This window comes from Drosophila virilis, chromosome 3, assembly GCF_030788295.1.
Source record: "Drosophila virilis strain 15010-1051.87 chromosome 3, Dvir_AGI_RSII-ME, whole genome shotgun sequence".
Lineage (NCBI taxonomy): Eukaryota > Metazoa > Arthropoda > Insecta > Diptera > Drosophilidae > Drosophila > Drosophila virilis.
In genome coordinates this window covers 1,394,354-1,414,676 of record NC_091545.1, presented here as the reverse complement: position 1 = coordinate 1,414,676, position 20,323 = coordinate 1,394,354, and the positions used below count along the sequence as shown (strand labels likewise).

General features: G+C 41.7%; 1 protein-coding gene across 4 annotated transcripts in view; it reads right to left on the bottom strand.

Moving 5' to 3' along the window:
• Window positions 1–274: 274 nt before the first annotated feature.
• Window positions 275–20,323, bottom strand: part of Src64B (Tyrosine-protein kinase Src64B) — a 35,745-nt gene continuing 15,696 nt past the window's right edge. For 3 of the 4 annotated variants that reach the window (XM_015168342.3, XM_032435507.2, XM_032435508.2), the window contains 5 exons: window positions 5,357–6,175; window positions 2,203–2,425; window positions 1,885–2,138; window positions 1,516–1,823; window positions 275–1,448 (listed from right to left, as the gene is read on the bottom strand). In XM_015168342.3, coding sequence (XP_015023828.1) covers window positions 834–1,448; window positions 1,516–1,823; window positions 1,885–2,138; window positions 2,203–2,425; window positions 5,357–5,624 — 1,668 coding nt within the window. In that variant the 5' untranslated portion in view covers window positions 5,625–6,175 and the 3' untranslated portion in view covers window positions 275–833. The remainder of the gene's footprint in view (window positions 1,449–1,515; window positions 1,824–1,884; window positions 2,139–2,202; window positions 2,426–5,356; window positions 6,176–20,323) is intronic. The other variant, XM_032435509.2, reaches the window with a different exon arrangement.

Below are 20,323 nucleotides of genomic sequence, written 5' to 3'. Positions count from 1 at the left end.
ATTTTTTGTTTTGTTTTTGTGTTTTCTTTTTCTGATATATTGTTAACGTATTCGATGTGACATATGGAAGTATCGGGCGACTCGGCAGCGCATCGGTTGATGCCCTTCATAAGTTAAATGCCATCATTGCAATTTATTTATTGAGCTGAAACATATCAACTACACATATTGATTGTGTTAAATAATACTTGGGGTTCTTTGTTTTTCTTTTGCTTTCTGTTTTTAGAGGACAAAAATTCAGCAGGAATCATTAAGAGTTAAGAGAGAAAATTGGGATAGATAAATGGATGCGAATCGAAGCACCGATTAAAGTAGCATTTAAATTGTTTTTTTTTTTTCTTTTTTGTAAAGTTCGCTTAGAAAATTGCCATATGCGTTACATAAACGTTTTGTTTCTTGTTCTTATTGGGTTTTCGCTTTTTGTTTTTTACTTTTTGGTAAGCTTACAAAACTAGTTAAATACTTGCTATTTCAATAGTACATACAAGTAGGTATATAAATTATAAAATAGTTTTCGCGTGTAAAATATAAAATGTTGCATTTTCATCATCATCAATTTCATTAGATATATATATATATATATATATATATATACGCTTATACACATATACATATATAGAGTTTATGTTTATGTTTATGCTAATGTTATACGTGTTGTTGCTGTTGTTGTATGCCTTGCCATTTAAAAGTCTTAAGAATTATAGTAAATATGTATAAATATTTACGTTATATATAGATAACGTTATAAATATATATATTTATAGATGTGTTGTATTGTGTTTTGTATTGTGTGTGTGTGTGTGTGGGTGTTGTGACGACTCCTTCGCTACCGCTTAATCCTGAACTTCCCGATACGGCACCTCCGACGTCACCGAGAACGACTCAAAGTAATGATTTAAGAACTCAAATGTGGGCCGTTTTTCGGGCACTGCATCCCAGCATTGGAGCAGCAGATGATAGATGTTGTCGGGGAAATAATGAATCGTTGGCTTTGGCATGCGAAAACCGCGCTCGATATTCTCAATCACCTCCCGACTATGCATGCCCGGATAGGGCACTTGTCCGTACGTAAAAAGCTCCATCAGCAATATGCCATATGACCAGACATCCGACTTGATACTAAACTTGCCATAGATGATGGCCTCGGGCGCTGTCCATTTGACGGGGAACCGAGAACCCTGCTTGGGACAATACTCATCGTCGGCAATGACGCGCGCTAAACCGAAATCACAAATCTTTGCCACATTATTCTCGCCGATGAGCACATTGCGCGCCGCCAAATCGCGATGGATGAGCTGCTTGGATTCCAGATACTCCATGCCGCTGGCCACCTGTGTGGCAATATAGATGAGATCCTCGAAGTGCAGATAGCGTCCCTCGCCTTCGCGCAAAAAGTCCAAAAGGCTGCCATTCGACATGTACTCCTGCACAATATAAATGGGCTCCTCCTGCATGAATGAATGGAAAGGATTTAGTTCAGCTTTTGCTTCTGGTCAAAGCACACTGCCGACTGACCTGCGAGCAGACGGCGTAGAGTGCCACGAGGCGATTGTGTCGAAACTTCTTCATGATGGCCGCCTCCTGGAGGAATGCGGCCGTTGACATTGTGCCCTCGCGCAGCGTTTTGACCGCCACATCGATGCTGTTGCGCCACTTGCCGTAGAACACCTCACCGAAGTTACCGCGTCCCAGTTTGCGCAGCAGCTGAATCTCAGAGCGTGGTATTTCATATTTGTCGCGCAGCTCCGGGCCCAGATCCCACATCTGTGGCTGCGGTTTGGGGCAGGGACGCGACAGTATGTGACACAGGCCGAGCGCGTTTTCTGCAATAGAGTGTACGATTTGAAGAGAGCTGCCCGTCCCGAAATTATGTCCATTACTCACTGCTGTAGGCCATGACGAGGGCCTGAAGCGAGGCAAAGGTTTGATTTGTGGCTATGTAGAAGCCGCCATTGTCCAAAGGCTTGATGCGATAGTGCTTCACATGATATCCGCGTCCGTCCTCCCAGTCCTTGACGGACAGCGAATAGCCATTGGGATTGTGTTCCGAGGGACGCACCAGAAATGTGCCGCGCGGATTCTCCTCGGCCAGCAGCAGCTTATCCGCCTCCTTGCGTAGCACATTCTCAAAGAACCAGCTGCGGGCGAAGGTGGCACAATTAACAAATGACAGTCGATAGTTGATATAGACACACGACTTACTCCTCGCTGTTGACGCTGCGCTCCTCGGCGACAAAGTTGAGCGGTATCAGGCCCTGCTGGCGCGTGGTCAGATTAACGACGCGCCACCAATCCGATTCGGTGTCATCGACAACCTCCATGCGGTCGCCTTTTGTAAAGCTCAAGTCGGATTCATCGCGCGATTTGTAATCGTAGAGAGCGACAACGACGCGTCGCTTCGGCAGGCCACCAGGCACGCCGGCTGCTAATAGAATGAGACAGCAATAGAGAGTGTGTGAGGGAGAGAGCGAGGGAGAGCGACAGCTGCAGGCAGGCAATACTCGTCTGGCTGTAAATTTGATTTGCAGGGCAGCGATCCGTGTCATGGCATAAATTGCAAATTTATGGGCGACAAATTTGAGCATCAATTTTAAATCTAATTGCCAGTTAATGAGCTGCGGCCAGGGTCAGGTGGAAGGAGTCTGGCAGGTAAATTGCAAAATTTATTAGCATACATTTTGGCGCATCTTCCAGGGATGTGCGCCAAAAGAAAAAAACAATTGCATTTGCATGCCAAGCCACAATTCCAATTGGATACCCTGGTATTTTGTAAAACCAGTGCTGAAGTAAGTTTTTCCGACCTCAAAGCGAGCTAGCCAGGCCGTCTGTCTGGCTGTCCGTATAATAACTAAAAGATGCAGAGCTCTTCCTATTGCCCGGGCAGATCAAGCTTCAATCCTGGATCATTTCCGACCTCAGAGACATCTAGCCAGGTCGTCTGTCGGGCTCTTCCTATTCTCCCCGCAAATCAAGCTTCAATCCTGGCTCGTCAGGCACTTCCGTCCGGCGAGCTCTTGTTTCATTTGTTGCCCCTCCCGACGCAACATTTTGGCACTGAATAGCATTTGGCTAATTGATTTAGCCCACACGGACAACTTGGCATGCCTTGCATTTGATTTGTTGTTTCTATTTCTATTTCTGTTATTTTTGTTGCCTTGCCCTGCATTTGGGGCATAAGTGCTGACACACGTAGAACGCACAAATCTCGGTCCAAGCTTTCAGCCTTTGTCAACGCATTTGACGGGTTTACACGACCTAAGCCGCTTTGCCTCAACTCAATCTGGACGCATAGACACACACACACACACACACACAATGCAATGCTAAATACCCGAGCTAATCAAGCGGCGATTAGGCGCAGTCATTGCTGAACAAGAAACCCGCAAACCCCAGGCCCTGCCCCGCCCCGCCTCTGCCATCAGCTTGAACATGGCTTAAAATGTGGCAGTCAAAATCTTTCAAGAATTTTCTTGAACATGGTTTAAATTGGCAGAGCCAAGTGCACTTTTAGCTGCTGCTTTTGTGGCTCGCCCTGGAATATCAGTTTTCCTGTCATATGCTAAAGAGATTTCTTGTCGAGCTCTCCCTCTCTCTTTCCCATCTCAGCTTGTCTTTTTATAGCTCAACAATCCTTTAGGAATCTGCTCTGCAATTTTTCTCTTAAGCTCTTAAGGCAAAGTCTGCACGTGTCATCCTTCACAGTTTTGAGCTTATCCAGGGTAAATGTCTGTTCATGCCCACGCATTCGTCAGAGTTCATATCTCATAGCCTTTTGCAGTCTGGAAAAGTTGTCAGATTTGCTCGCTTTTTTGATACACTGCAAGGCGAGGAGGATCCTGCTTTCTAGACTTCGATTTCATCTTATTTAAAAAGTCATTAAATGTCCCTTTGCCAGATAATATTTGATTGCGTGGTGCTCTATCAAGTAAATGACCCACAGTCGTTGCGAAAAGTTCTTTATATGTTATTGAGAAAGAAGAGCTATCTATCGACATGCCATGGAGTTAATACCCTTGCAAACCGAGCCTATTTACAATGTTCATATTGCTTTTCTCGCATCTAAGAAGCACAGGAAAAATAGTTAATGCTATATGATATAATCAAGCGATCCAGCCAGATCCGACATATGTCCTACGTGCAACATAAGAAGGACGATAGCTTTCAAAATGAGCGACAAGAAAGTCAAGAGACGGACTGAGGGACAGTCAGACGGGCGGACGGACGGAGAGGCAGACGTACAGACGGACTTGTCTATATTAACTCGGCTGATCTGGAATATATATACTTTATAGGGTCGGAAATGTCTCCTTCTAAGCGTCACACATTTGGAGATAAAATTTTAATAACCTCTGCAAGGGTATCAAAGAGTATCAGTAAGCACTTTAGCTTGTCGGAGTCTCTTAATGGAATTCCAGAGGATGTTCGATTGCTTCTGCAATTAGTGGAATCGTAAAGATTCCTCAGAGTCCATAGAAGAGCTATTGGCTAACTAGGACAGGACCCTGAATCGGCTCCAGCGAACTCGCCGTCTACTACGTTGCCTTAGCTTTCCCCGTTACCCTGTTGTGCTAGAGTACATATACATGCGTAATTTGTTTGCCTGCTGGGGTGCAGGGTGTGGAGCTCTCTGGTGGTCTCCGGGACCTTGCCGTTTTAATTAGCTATTTGACTTTGTTTTGCTGCCAGTGTCAGTTTAGCTTTAACCTTTGGCCAAATGCTAGTTGGCATTTATATAAAAGTTATAACACACACACGCAGTCGGTTTCACATAATTAAAGTTTGCGTCTCTGGTGGCAGTTGATTGGAAGGTGGAGTTGCGAGTTCAGACGGCGCGCAGAAGGTCATTCTAAGTCTCATATTTGCCGTGCTTGTGTGACAGTCGAATTAACCTTGACCAATTGCCTTTTGGGGCCCTCAGCTTATGCATATGTGTGTGTAGCTCCAGTTGACAGGTGAACTGCAAATTGCATAATTACAGCACAGTCGCGCACTCGACGCAAATGTTAAAATATGCACAAAAAGAATCTACATATTGAATGGGCAATATAGTTAAGCAAGGGGTTTCAAGGGGAAGAGGGGGAAATATATATTGTATATAAGCAATATATTATCGCCCAAACAGATGCAGTCTGTGTTTAATGAGAAAACTAAAAATGCCTCAAGAAGTTTCAGTCACACGAAATTCTATCTCCGATAAGGATTACGCCACAAAACTATCGAAATGTGCTTTGCACAGTCCGATTAATTTAACCTAGCCGATTATCGATCTCTGATAACGATTGATTATCGATATAAACTCTGCAATGCATTGCTACTCTTTCTGAGACTCCCTTTACATTCACATTATTAGACTTACTTGGCGTGGTGCGCGTTCGTATGATGTCCACGCCGCCCTTGGCGCCAATTTTAAGCGGTCCCCGATTCGGATCGGGCGTATATCTGGAGTCCAATGAGCCGCCATTGTTGTGCTTCTGGCCGAGTGCGGCAACAACGCCGGCGCCGACGCTGCTGTTGCTATTGATGTGCGTCTGGCCAAAGGTGTAGTCGGATTTCTTGTAGCCGCCCGTCGGATAGGCCAGCGCCAGTTCCTGATCCTGGCGCTTGCTGCAGCATTTGTTGCCCATGTTTGCAGCTGACTGTGGCAGCTAAATGTGGAGGGTAGTTGTTGCTGTTGTTGTTGTTGCAGTTATTGTTGTTGTTGTTGTTGCGACTTGAAATTAGCAGCAGCTGCAGCGGCAACGCATATTTGGCATATCACGAGTTGCAATATTTACTTAATACAAATTAAAAACGTTTTCTTTGCTGCGCTGCTGCTGCTGCTGCCTTTTTGTTGTATTTTGTAGTTTATGCTATCAGTCAAGTTGTGTGTGAGTAGGTGTGCGAGTAAGTGTGTGTGTGAGTGTGTGTGTTTGTGTATGAAGTGTCCTTTTAAGCTGCTTGCATCAAGAGTTGCATGGAGGGCATTGCATTGTTTTGCTTTTAAGCGTTTTCAAAAATTCATTTTGTTTATGTAAAAAAATTGTTGTTTCCTCTGTTGCTAATGTTGTTCCTCTTCTTCTTCTTGTTGTTGTTCCTGTTGTTGTTGTGCGTTATTGCCGTTGATTATCCTTGCGTTTGTTGTCCTGCCAGCGTGCTCAGCCAGCAACTGTCTGCACATTGTTCAAGCCTGCTCCACCTGCAACACAACAAAATGTAAACAGAACCAAAAAAGAAAAATTAGCTAGGACTCTGCTATAAATATTCATTAAAAGAGCATTTCACAAACGCACAACCAAACCACTGGCACACCGACACACACACACACACACACACCTATCCAAAGGGCAAGTCAAGTCAGTGACCCAAGCCTGTCCTGCGTTGTCCTGGTGCTGCTGCCTGCAGCTTTTCCCTTCGCTCCGTTCTCTAGATAAACGTTTTTGGCACATCATTTCACTTGACTTGGCAGCTCGGAACGACCTGCACCAGCAGAAGCAGCAGCTGCAGGTTGACCAGAGCCCACGCGACAGTTGCTGTTGTTGGCATCGAAAGGGCAATTGCAACAACCGCAAGCAAACACGACCTAGTTGAGGCTGTCTGACTGGAAGATACCCATGATATTCAAAATTGTGTGTCCATTTTTCCGATGTGTTGATGCAGTGAAAACTCTCCTGATGGACACGTATGCTAGGCGAACATTTTCTATCAAGCCATTTCCATTTCACTGTTGAAAGAATATTTCCTTAAGTGGACACAAGCTACCCGACATTCGTTGCCGCCCAAGGGTGTTTTCACTGAAGGTGCACGTTGAGTCGGGGTTTCGGGAAATTTGACCCGCATGTGTGGAAAAATCGTGAAAAACGTTTGCATAAAACTTTTTTGTTTACCATTCAATCGGCTCATTTTCAAAGATCTTCGCACAAATTCATTTGGTAATTGCTTGGATGGAAGATGCGGGTCGAGAGTTTAATAAACGATAGTTTATTCTTCAGCTTCAAGATTCTCATCGCAATCCCTTAATTCCAACATTTGGTTTTTTAGTCGACGCATTTAAAACATATTTTCAAATATAACTGGAGATCAATATGGGTAGTTTTTTCTTTTTCACTGGGGTGTAATTAGGGGAAAAGTACCATCTAAAACTTGTAGCACAAAACGTTCCACGGGCAAGGCCGGGCAATATAAAATGTTGCCTATACTATTTGAGAACTAACCAACCACAACATACATAGTTTGGTTTCGCTAGCTTTTATTATCTGTGAGCTATACTAGTGCTTAGCATCGATATTTATCGATTTTGGTGATCAATAGCTAGTTGAAACATCTGAATCCGAGAGTTAATACTTGGAGTTCCGAGTTCTTCAAATTTCTTAGTTCAATAATATATACACCCCTATACACTAGCTGCCTGTTACATACATTCGCCCAGCTGTAATATACCCTCCCATTTAATCACTTTCAATGGGCATAACAATTGCCTGCCTGAATAACAGCTGGAACGGGAGTGCACATTGTCTATTGACTGAAGGCCTGGCGGGCATCTGTTTATTGTTCAATTGGATAATTATGGTTTAGTGTGTGCGTGTGTGTGTGTGTGTGTGTGTGTGTGTGTGTGTGTGTGTGTTTGTGTATGTGTGTGTATGTGAGTGTGAGTGAGTGCGAGGCCAAGGCTGGCAACAACCACAACCGAGCACACAAACGGCTGCTTTGTTGCACAAATTGTTGCAGCACTTGCCCCTAAAATTAAATTGTTATTGTTGCGCATTTGTTGGCAGGATATTTAAGTGTGTCTGTGTAAGTGTGTGTGTGTTTATCAGTGTGTGCGTGTGTCCGTGTGTGTGTGTGCACAGCTGCTATGAAATTGTGCTGCCAGTTGGCAGGCTGCATTTGCGGCATTAACTAATATCCTGGCATTAGCTCAAGTTATCTATTGCTGTCAATTATTAAAGTGCTGCCTAAAGTGTGCCACATTTAAATCAGGAGTTTTGCTCGACAGCTAGATACCCTACAGCTAGTCAAAGTCCACACTTTGGAAAATTCTTGCTTGATTTGAAACAATCTCCATATTTATACCTATTTCTGAGAAACAGAGAAAGAGAGAGAGGGAGAAGCCAATAAAACCCAGAGGGACAACAAAGGCGCAATAAAAATGTTATCTGTGAAATGGAAATCGCAGAGAGTCAAATATTGACATGGCTTGCAAATTCTATTGGCTTTCACCTTTCGCTAAGCACATCAAATTGTGTTGCCAGGACAACGACGTCGGAGTCTGCGTTTATTGTCCTGTTCGGTCCTTGTACTGTCGAGTTGTTAAAAGCAACGCGTCGCGCTTTAAGCATCCGAAAAAACAACAACAAACCCAATAAAAACAAACTTTATGCACATTTTGCGTGCCGCATAAAATTCAAACTTTTCATTTCGGCGAGTTCATGAACCCCTCAAGGCGTCTGCAGGGGTCAACGAGGGGTATTAAAGGCCAAAGCACAAGAGCAGACACAAACACACACACATTAAGTGCGGCGACAGTCTTAATAAGGTCAATGAATCGTGGCATTTTATTGCCATAAAATGTTTGGCGAAATTATTTTTATCACCTGCACGAGGTAAAACAGGTGAGGGGGGGGACAAGACAAGACTGGCATGTCTGTGACCTGAATGTTTGTTAAATATCGCAGATCTAAACATAAACAAATGTGAGCATAAATATATATATATATAGAATATGTCGAATGCGCAAACAATAGAACAAAATTCCATATATATAGCCTTGCAAAGGTTATCTTATTCATTTTATCTTTTATCTCTTTTAATATGTAATTTGCTAAATTTTTTTTTTTTATTTTTTTATCTACGTAGAATGTACATCAAACATTAAATCAATTATCATTTTGAATTACATGAATATTTGATTTAATATTCAAAGAAACCAATAATAAACCATTTAAATTAACAATTAATTTAAATAAATAATTAATTCTAATTAATAATGAATTATTAATTTAAAGGAAATTAAATTTGAATTGGTAACAATAATAATAATTTAAATTATTCATTATTCCAGTTTCTTTCTTCACACAAAAGCTTTCGCATGTATTTCCCGGCACGTAATTGATTGCACAGTAGACAGAAATCAGGGACAACAAAGGCTAGTTCTTCTGTTTTAAATTTAGTTTAGAGAATGTAAACTTTTGTATTCCCAGGCACGAAATTGATTTTATGACGCCGCATTTAAAGATCGAAGCCCCGTAAAGACGCGTAAATAAAAATAAGCAACGAAGTTGACCAGTCGAAATTCAGTTTAGTTTTTCTAGCAGCTAAAATTTAGTTAAGTTAGAAAACTTCTTCTAGTTGAAATTCACATAGAAAATTTCAGAGAATTTAAGCTTCGGTACTTCAACAAAACATTTTCAGCTTTACCTTCCCCCTCCCCCTCGCCCATCCCCACCCATTTTGATTGATAGAGTTACGGGCCGCTATAATTTCCGTCAGTTGGTTTGTGGCTGCCATTTTTCACAACACCTCAAAAGTAATTGAGGCCGTTGCATGCGCTGCTAACGGCCGACAGGTGGCGCTTTAACATGGTAAAAATATATATGTGTACTCAATTCAATTCGGTATTTTTAGGGGGAGCAGGAAGAGGTCAAAGTTGAAAACCGAAAATATGAATATTTCATTTGTAGTTGTCATGGCCAGTTGCGCGGGGGGGAAGTGGCAGTTGCCAGTTATCCGAATGCGACATACTTTGTGTATGTGTGTCAGTGAGACTCCGTGTGTGTGTTTGTGTGTGTGACATGAAATTGTAAATTTCTAGCTTTGTCGACCATGTTTTGATGCCACACTCGAGTTGTTGCTGTTGTAGTTGAATTTCCACTGTTCGAGTTGACAAAACGAAATGAATACTTAATTGGAAATTGTGGCTTTGAATGCGCCTGAAAGGCGGCAACGCATATGCATGACATCAAACTCATATCATGTACTGCATTGTGGTTGGTTATAGCTGGTCATTTCGACCAAAAATCATACTTACTAAATGAAGCATTCACGGGGTTTCGACAAAACCAGAAAATAATGCAAGCCCAATGCTATAATTGAAGAAAGACTAAGAATTGGCATTGTTCTAGTCGAGCAAGCTTGACAATAATATTTACCTAAACGTGTAAGTCAATATTAATGAACGCATATTAAATTACAAAAATAAATAAACACTTCTCCAAAGTAAGCAAAATCTGTTAGCATGACTTGAGTTTGTGAGAATTGCATAGAAGGGCGCAACAAAAGTAAAGCGTGAGAAAGTCACAAGCTGCGCAAGAACTTCAAAAAGTAGGATAAAGGGTAAAAAGGAGAGAGAGCGAGAGGGAGTAAGAAAAGGTCACTCCGTATTATAAACCCTTGCTTTACTTTATGGGTCAAAACTAAGTCAATCGCAGACCTAAACCTTTCCACTTTCGCTCACATTTGCTTAAAATATAAAATAAAAATGCTCTATTTAGCATACACATTTTCACTTTGCGTGTCACCATCGTAGTTTGTATCCTATTGTTAGAAGGGGCGAAAAAGCGATTTCACAAATTGCAAAGAGAAGAAGAGAAAATCCCCGGCGGCAGACCCAAAATCGCCGCACATCTAATAAAATCTAATAAAATGCAAAAATGTATGAAATGAAATGGGCAAAAGCCATGTGGCTGGCTCGAAGGGCGTTGACTGTGTGCGGCAATCCTCGAGGACATTTCAGGCATTAACTGTAAATGCCGTAATGCCGTCATTTCCTGATGACAGCCTGACAAAACCAGGAACGCAGAGATACACACCCGAACCGCACACCCATCATGATTTAGATACAGATGCGTGTGTGTGTGTGTGGAAGGGGGGGTGTGCTCCTTTACATTATTTTTGGTTTTGTGGGGGCGTTTGTTGTTGCTCAGTTTTATTACGCCACATTATTACAATACGTATACGCCCCCACCAGCCCGGCCTACTCCGCGCTGCGCTACTTAAAAAGTCAATTTTTGTGACGTCGCCATCGTCCTGTTGCCGTGTGCCATTTGCTGTTGCGCCCCTTAAGCCCTTCCTGTCTAGCTTCTAAATGTCTATCCCCTGTCAGTCGTTCACCTTTAAGCGTCACGTGCTATCGATTAACCTACACACACATATATACACACATTATATATATAAAGATCTATTGACTGTAGCTATGCCACATGCCAAATGTTAAGAAATATGTGCCAATGTGACTGAAGCGACAGCAAATAAATGTAGATTTATTTATCCCTCGATGCGAGTCCTTTTTTTGCATAAGAAGCAAGTGAAATATTCCCCGGACAGTTGCTGCGAAGAAAACCCGGCGACAGTTTCCATTCAAGAATTTTCTCGTATTGAAATTCAATTGGTTTCTTCCCCCCCTTTGGCAAATTGCATAAAACATTATCTATGCGTTGTCGACATTGGCTTCGGCTTTGGGTTTATAATAAATGGGCGCCACGCATTTGCAGGACGATGCAATAAATAAATGCAGCACATAAATCTATCACAATGTTATTTGCACTTGTGTGCAAATAGAGAACCGAATAAATATCAATATCAATATAAATATATACAAATAAATACAAAATAATATTAATATCAATGAATTTATTCATTTTTTATGCGCTTGTTTGTTAAACTCGCAAATAAGTCATCGATACGCGTATTCAGCAGGGCTTTAAATTCAGAATCATTTTATGAAAACAAGAGTTAGCTTGTGGGCTGTGCTCGACTTGGCAATACCCTGTAAACAACCTCGCTTTTGTTATAGTTGCATAGAAAAACACAAACACTTACGACTGTTCTTATTTCTTAGGAAATTCTTGAATATTCATCCACTCCATATTTATAGTCCCATTTTTATAAAATATTCAGGATTTAGATATAACCCATAAGAAAGCTTATACACATTTAAGGTTCTTCACATAAAAATAATATTTTTTAGAGGAATGGGCGGAGGTATCCAAAATGTAAAATATTTATTGTTTGCATCTATATGTGTATCTGTATCTGTATCTGTATCTGTGTCTGTATCTGTATCTGTATCTGTATCTGTATCTGTATCTGTATCTGTGTCTGTATCTGTGTCTGTATGTGCAAATGTATCTGTGTCTGTATCTGTAGGTCTCCTACATACTTTGTGCTCAAATTAAAATAACCTCTTTGCACACACAACGCATACTTTTAATATCGATAAAACGTTGCGTCAATTGAAATAAAGTTGCCCATGTAAAAATATTGCTGCAAATTATCATGAAATATTTATAAATCATTCGGAAAACATTATGAGTCAATTACATATATTAAGTGAGCGAATTAGCTGAATACAATTAAATAAAATTAGAGCAGCGCAAAAGTGACAGATGTATGTGGTAAACAAATAAAACACCCTTTACATGTTGATCTCAATGTACTTGCTGCACTACAAGTTGACATTTCGCAATGAACAAATAAATTTATGGAGCACTCATATATATGTTTAACAACTCTCGAGTGCCAGCAGACAACTTGCTGTCAAGTCAACGATAGGAGTGGGGGAAATGGGGCATGGTGAGGGGTCTGAGTCCGTTTGGACCATTTACAGATGCCTGGACATTATGACAGCAACGCCACGACGACATTAAAATGATTGCCGCCCGCCCTCGGCAGCTGCCGGCGCAATGCCATTAAACAAATGAACTAAAAGCAATAAGCATAATAAGCTAGACTCTGATCTGATCAAATATATATATTAACAATATTGTGACCGACTTCAGGGCCAGCGTGACAAGTTCAATCAATCAGATGGCCTCGCTGATGAGGCGTGGTATCAGGCGGCGCCCATATGGAGATTACAAGCATAATTTAAATGGCAAGAGGTGGGAGGGGTGGCTAGAGGGGGAGAAGGAGGTGCGTGAGTAATATATAAAGAAGGCTTTGTTTGCACAATTAAAAAATAGTCACGTAGTTGCAAAAACAGCTGGCGATAAATACAAAATAACAAAAATACATTTAATGCAAATACCCTGTAACAAGATGATGCTGCTGGATGACACAGAAAATCAGGAAAACAAGGAAAACAAAGCAAAAGATATAGACGCTATAAATCTTAGACGTATGCATCGATGTCGAGTAGTTTTTAGCCGAAGTTTCAGTCATAATAATTTTTAATAATGTAAGCTCCAACTTGTTTTTAATATTAATAATAAACTAGTTTCGTCTGCATATAGAAAATGGCATAAATCTCCAATGAGAGCTCCAGTTTCTTTGCTTTACATATTGAAAACATAGATAAATTGTTGCCCCAGAGTATAACTACATAGTTAATGGACTACGCTCGCTTTGCCTTTTCCCTTTGTTTTACGCTTGAAATTGTCAACAAGTTAAAGTTTCGGCAGGGGCCAAAGGTGTTTGAAATCCTAGAGTCAATAGCCAAGTATGCTCATAATAGAACCGGAAAATTCTTAATAAAACTTGTTGTTTTTGGGTTGTTAATAATTCCACAAATAATCAGCATTGACCTCGAGTCGGCCAACTTAAAACAAGAACTTATACTTAAGAGGCCACTAAAACGAATTGACAACAATTACATTCCCGGAAGGGCTCAGAGACGTCACATGTTTTATGAAAAAAAACAGATAATTTGTAGCTTTTTCTGATAAGATTTGCAATTATAACCAAGGCCAATTCCACTTACAGGGTATTAGAAAGGCGAACTAGTTTGAATTGAAGTTATTTTCTAGCCTGTCTGGCGCCTGTGCGTCAGCCCACAGCTGGACGCAGACTAGAGCAAAGTTTAAGCCCTGGAATGCAGACACTGCTTTTTGCTCCATAAAAACGTGACCACATCCATGGAGTGGGAAATGGGGAGTGACAGGGAATGTGGAGCTAGGGGAGCTGGTTGGCATTTGTGGGCGTGTCGCTTGTAACGCACAATTTGACGCATTTTAAGCGGCGGCATTGCGTCAATGAACGTGTGAAGTTCTAAGGAACTCGGAGGAGGGAGCAAGAGCAGAAGCATGGACTCGGAACTGTGGACGACGTGACCCATACAGGAAATGCTGCACATAACATCTGGGATGCTGCTCCTGGTGTGGAGTAGGGTGGGATGGGGCTGCGGCTGGCTTTGTCAAGCTCAACATGCAACTGCGACATGACGCGCAGAGCTCATTACTTTAATGGAACTTCCAAGCCCTGCACGCTGTCTGTGTCCTCTTTCAGCTGATGCTAATGAAATATTTCTATAATGTGCATTTTATTTGCGTAGAATTTTTTTTTTTTTTTTTTTTGTTTTTTTGTATCCAAACAGAAGGGGTCATTGGCAGCCAGCGGAAGGATTGCCGAGCACAAGCCGTCAACGGCGCCAAGTAATTAGCCAGCAAAATAAACAAGCCAAAAGCAACACAAACTCTACAAAAATGGGCAAACAATTTATAAAAAAATAAAAAAACAAAAATTAACCCAGAAATCTAATTAGCGAAAATAAAAAACAGCAGCGACGGAACGTTAAAAACATGGAGCTGCGTGTACGAACGAGAGTTGTCAGAAAAAAAAAGAAAGAAAAAAAAAACAAAACTTGGAAGTGCACAACTAGGAGATGCCCTATGAGAAATGTTGGCTTGATTAACTCGAACCTTAGAAAACTTTCGAGGTACATATATAACATACAAAAAGTAAGAGGTTCTAGTCGGGAGCTCCTGACTAGGGGATACCATGAACCCTCTTCTTCCAACATCAAATGCATATATATATTCTATTTTAGAAGCTATATATCAAGTTTGGTGACTCTAGCTCTTATTATTTACCAAAATTGGTTAAAAAAAACAGGATATCGATATCGATTTTTATCGATTGCTTGGAAACGGAGTAAGCTATCGATTATCCGAAACATACTCGATCTGCGCGGGCACTAGGAGCACCTACATCTAAAATTTCAAGTCTCTAGCTCTTACAGGTTCTGAGATCCTTGCGTTCATACATACGGACGGACGGACGGCCGATCAGGAATATATATACTTTATGGGGTCGGAGATGCTTCCTTCTGCCTGTTAAATACATTTGGATTTTGCACAAATACAATATACCCTTATACCCATTTTTAATGGGTTCAGGGTATAAGAAATGTAGCAGAAGGCTCTACGTTTGAAAGAAAATAATTTCCTTCCAAATTTATGAGATATGGTTGAAGATATGAAAAAAGTTAAATATTCTGGATTTATGTACACTACACGAGAGCCTACATATCAAGTATTCTCTATCTAGAGCTTATAATCTTCGAGATATTCGGTTTTTCAAAATCGATATTTATCGATAATATGAAAAGGGAAGCAGACATTGATTAAAAGCTACTGATGGATGACACTTTGAACATGGCTTGCTCTCAATATCAAATATAGATAAAATTCTTGTTAAGCCCAATCAAAATAAAAACAGGGCATATCCACGCACAACAGCTGAACTCACACACACACACATAGATATAAATAGGTATATACATACACACATATAGCAAAAGGGGGGCGTTTCGATGACGAAATCGAGTCGATAAAAAAACGTACATAGAGCGAGCGAAAGGGAAATATGGACAAACGTCATCTGTCGCATGTTTGCCTACCGCCGCTGCTGCCGCTTCCTCTACTGCTGCAGCTCAGGGTAACCTGAGCGCTGCCCACATTGTAAAGTGGCGTGCAACGGACTCTGGGGAATGACCAGAACAAAGCGCCGGCAGCCCGGATGCCGAGCAGGACCACGAGCCGCGAACTGTTGTGTTGGCCATGGAACCGGCAATTGTCGACTCGCAGGATCCCGTGTAATAGTTGCAATTGTTGGCATTACAAACAACCGTAATTTTCGTCAACAATAGCGGATGCAGGATGGGGAGCAACACGAGCCGGAGCTGGAGCGGGAGCTGGAGCTGCCTTTGCATGGAGCATGGGGCAACTTAATTGCATGTTAAACAGGCGCTCCGATAGAAAAAGTTAAATTATTAAAACAATATTTGTGTGCGATTAGATGGCAGGAACAGGAAGGAAACTAGAACCAGGGAGAACGGCTAACCAAGCCGAAGATTGAATACCCATTCAGACTTAAGGCTTCGAGGAGAATTGTGTAGATAACATTCTCTCAGAAAGAAAACAATAACAATCCAGAATAACTATCTATGGCATGCCGAAATTTAAATAATTATGCTGACATATGTCTTAGGACCGATATATGCTGACTGTAACAGAAAACTGTTAACTGGGAAACTTGTATCAATAGAGAGACTTGACTATATCTCTCTGGTTAATGCTGATCAAGAACGCGCGTACCTTTTGAGATCAGGGTTATATTCTTCTATGCCTTAAATATTTATAATAAAATACGCAATACATGAATGGGACGTCAACTGCAGTCTAATGCTAATGCAGTGTTAAGTGCACACTGGAAAAACATAGTAAAAGTTTTGTATTTGAATCAAACACAAACTAAATCAAAACATAGCCGAGAGCCAAGTTACTTAAGATAAATTCTTATTTTAAAAACTATTTTCTTACTTCCAAAATACCCGACTCAAATATAGCACATAAACTTAAAATTTTTTAATAATACCCTTTAAAACATTTGCTTATTCTTATTTGGTAGCTCATCTAATTTTATCTAATTTCTCAGGCATTGAATAAATAAATAATAATAATTGTATCATGAATTCTATTCAAGTCGCAATATTTATTTCTCACATCCTTTTTTCGCTGAGTGTGGCAACTTGGCGCCAGAGCGACGCAGGACATTGCGAGCTTTGAGTGTGCTGTAAGGTGGCAATAGTTACACGCTTTATTTGACGCCCTGCCGCCAGTGGACAGTTAAACAGGACTAGAGTCGAGTCGGGGAAGTTAACCCTCGTTGGCCATGACGACAAACAACGACACAACAAGGACACAACAATGTGGCGCTAACTGTTATAGCTCGACGCCAATGTCGCACGCGCCGCCATCAATGTGGCAGGTGGCAGAAAGGAAGCCTTCACTTCTGGACTCAGAAGTTGAACAGCTGACTTGCAGTTCGATTGCCGTTAATCACCAAATAAATATTTGCTCTATGTGAAACATTAATAAACATTCGAGCAGGATCGACTAGCATATGCCCTTTCTTTATTTTTCCTCTCTTTATTTTACTTGCATCTTTGCCTTACGAGAGAACACGAAATACTGTCAAAAATTGAACATATATATATTGGAAATTTGTGAAAGTTCTTTATTTTCAATCTCTAGACCTAAATATCTCTGGGATCCACTTTTGCTGATAAAACCCAAGCAGCTGCCTTAAGGGTTGTTAGATGCCAGCTTCTGACTATATATACCCTTGCACAATTGCAAAATACCCTTCCAACCAATTTTTTAATGAGTGTAGTAGGTATTTATATAGTATCTATTGCGATGCTATATAATATCTATGGGCACTTTATTTACTACTGCTGTTGTTGTCGTTTTAGGATATATCCTGTTGATTCCGCGACAGCTGCCTTGCTTGGCATTCGCTGGGTGAGGTCATAGCAAAAGCTCAGTTGGAGCCAAAGTCAAGCGACAATACGGCTATTTTAAGACTGAAGCTATTTTAATGCTTGAATTGGGGGAGTGAACGGAGAGCGGTGTCAAGACGGGAAATTATAGCCGCTGCGGGTCTCCGGAGTGCAGCAATTAGTCAAAAAAAAAAAAAAGGTTTGCTTCAGCTTCGATTTTTGGCTGGCTGTTTGCATCGGTGGAACCCATTTGTCTTGTGCCCCGGCAATTGGGTCAAGCGTGGCATATGCACGTGAGCAGCCGCCTCTACCTTCCCTACCCCCTCGTACGTAGCATACTGGCCTCTGCCATAATGATAAATGCAAGCGAGCAGGGGCTGTCCCCGAGGCGGGGCACAGTTGTTATCGGCGAGCGGCGTCAATTATGGCCAGCAGCAGCAACCGCTTTATCGGCCTACCGAATGGTATAAGACAGCCATGGCACTGCCCGACTAGCAAATACCCCGTATTCAAAAAGTCTTACTTCCTTATATACATTCATAATAGTAAAGGGTATATTGTAATGAAAACATCTGCGACCCTATTAAGTCTACGCGTCGTCTCATTATACTTCTCGAGATCGAGGAGAGGGATGCGTCCACAGACAGACAGACCCACGATAAAAGCTAGATCGATCCAGGCTTGTCGGTCTCATCTAGATCAAATGCTTCCATCTCCCTACTACACATACGTCCTCAAAAACAGTATACCCTCTTTAGTTGTACACAGTGCTTACAGGGTACAGCAAGACAAAATACATTGGAAATGCTGCAGCGTCATTAGGTGACCCCAAAACCGAAAATACGAAACCCAAAATGAAATGAAAAATGTACTAAATGAATTTTCGTTGTGCTGATAGCAGGAGCTGCAGCAGGGGCAACTCTTATCAAACACACACGCACACACGCACGCACACAACTCCCATTTGGGTAGAGGGGTATCGGAAGCGGCAACGGCATAGGATTTGTTAAGTGCCTGCAGCGTTTATCTGTCGTTGAATCAACACAAGGCAATTCGTGTTATTGGAAAGAATTCCCACCAGCCACACTCGGCATGTGGTCAACATGTGCAGCAGGAGGCGGCAGGCAACAACGGCTGCTGCATTTGCATGCATAGTGGCAAAAAACACATGACATGCTCCACATTCGTGTGACATTTGCTGTTGCACCCGAGTGCAAAAGTGTTACATGCAACAACAACAACAACAACAAAGCTGCTGCAACAAAGAGAGCGCCCCAAAATGTGGCACGCCCCTCACTGCGTATAAATCGCTTGCATTGCATTTTGCTGGCCTCAAATTGGAGCAGAGAAGTGACCCAGCCCCAATCCGGTGGCTAGAGTCAAATGTCATTAGGGAGCGAATCCGGATTGGAACTAATTGAATGGGCGCTGCTTGCCAATTTGCAGGCAATGCAATAAATTAACATTTCTCGATGTGGGTTCGAATCGGCAAGTTTCAAAACATGGTTCGATGGAAGCATGGTAAGGTTTTAGTTAGTGAGAGTTTAAAGGTTCAAGTCGCGATTCGAACCGATAAGATTTAAGCCTTGGCTCAAAGCTGCAAGTTTTAAATCGTGGTTTGAACTAGTTAGCTTTAAATGGCGGTTCAAACTGGATAGGCTCGAGCCAATAAGTTTTGAATTGTAGTAGTATACGGTAAAGTTCAAATGGTGACTCAACTTTGAGATTTGAACCAGCAAGAATTAAATGAGGCCTCGAACTGCTAAGCTTTAATTAGTGGTTTATCAGTTATTTTGAGATCGTGGCTCAAATTAGTAAGGTTCAAATAGTTATTCGATCTGGCAAGGTTCTAATTGTAGTTAAGGCTTTTTGTAAATTTCAATCGAACATTAAGGTGAACCTTCTATTAATTTACCTTAAAAAGCACCCAGAAATTCAAGCAAAGCCTCGAACAAACATGGTTTAATGTTATTCAATATTCAATAAACGAGTCACACAAGGAAATAGTAAACAATTTTTAAAGGTCTGCATTGCAAATGCACTCACTGCACCCTTCCCCCCTCAAAAGCCAAGGAATTCCGTTGCGTCTCATCCGCTTTGATTGAAGGGTGAGTCTTGCAAATTCTAACAGACTTTCGCCTGGCAGTCAAAAACCAACTCGAAGCAACAACATTCCAAGCGGAAATTTCACCAACATCCGACTTGAGTATTTAATTTCCTCACGGCGCAATGCAGCTGCCACACAGTTGGGCCCGACTGATGTCATTCCGTGTATACCACGCAAAGTGTGGGCAGACGACTTCAGGGAGCCAGGCACACGTCACAGACGCATACGTGACGTCGCATATGCTGAAGCGTATTGGTGGGAGCTTATGTGGGGAAGGTATCAGCAGACAGCAGACAGCAGACATTGCAGAAGGAGTCGGTGCCCATAACATAAATAGAAACAGCCACAAAGCTTGACAACGCGACAAAGTTTCACAATTCGCCAAACCACCCGCATGAAGGATACCTGCATACAGATACACACAGCACAACACACACACACACACACCCCTCACACAGGTGCATAAGGGAAAAGCCAAAGAACAACCCTCAACCGCGTATGCGACAAAAATTATGAATGAAGCCACAGATAAGCAGAGCAACTGCAGAAAAACAATAAGGATATTTAAAAGTACCGAATCACAGTTGCCCTTAAAGGTAATAACATATTTGTCAGGCTTACAAGGGATAGGTCGTTGGCTCAAACCCTTTGAATTTGACTGTAGCTGTTGTTTTCTTGCGCCAGGGCAACGTCGGAATTTCATAACAACAAGGAGAGGTCGCTGGCTCAAACCTTTTTCATCT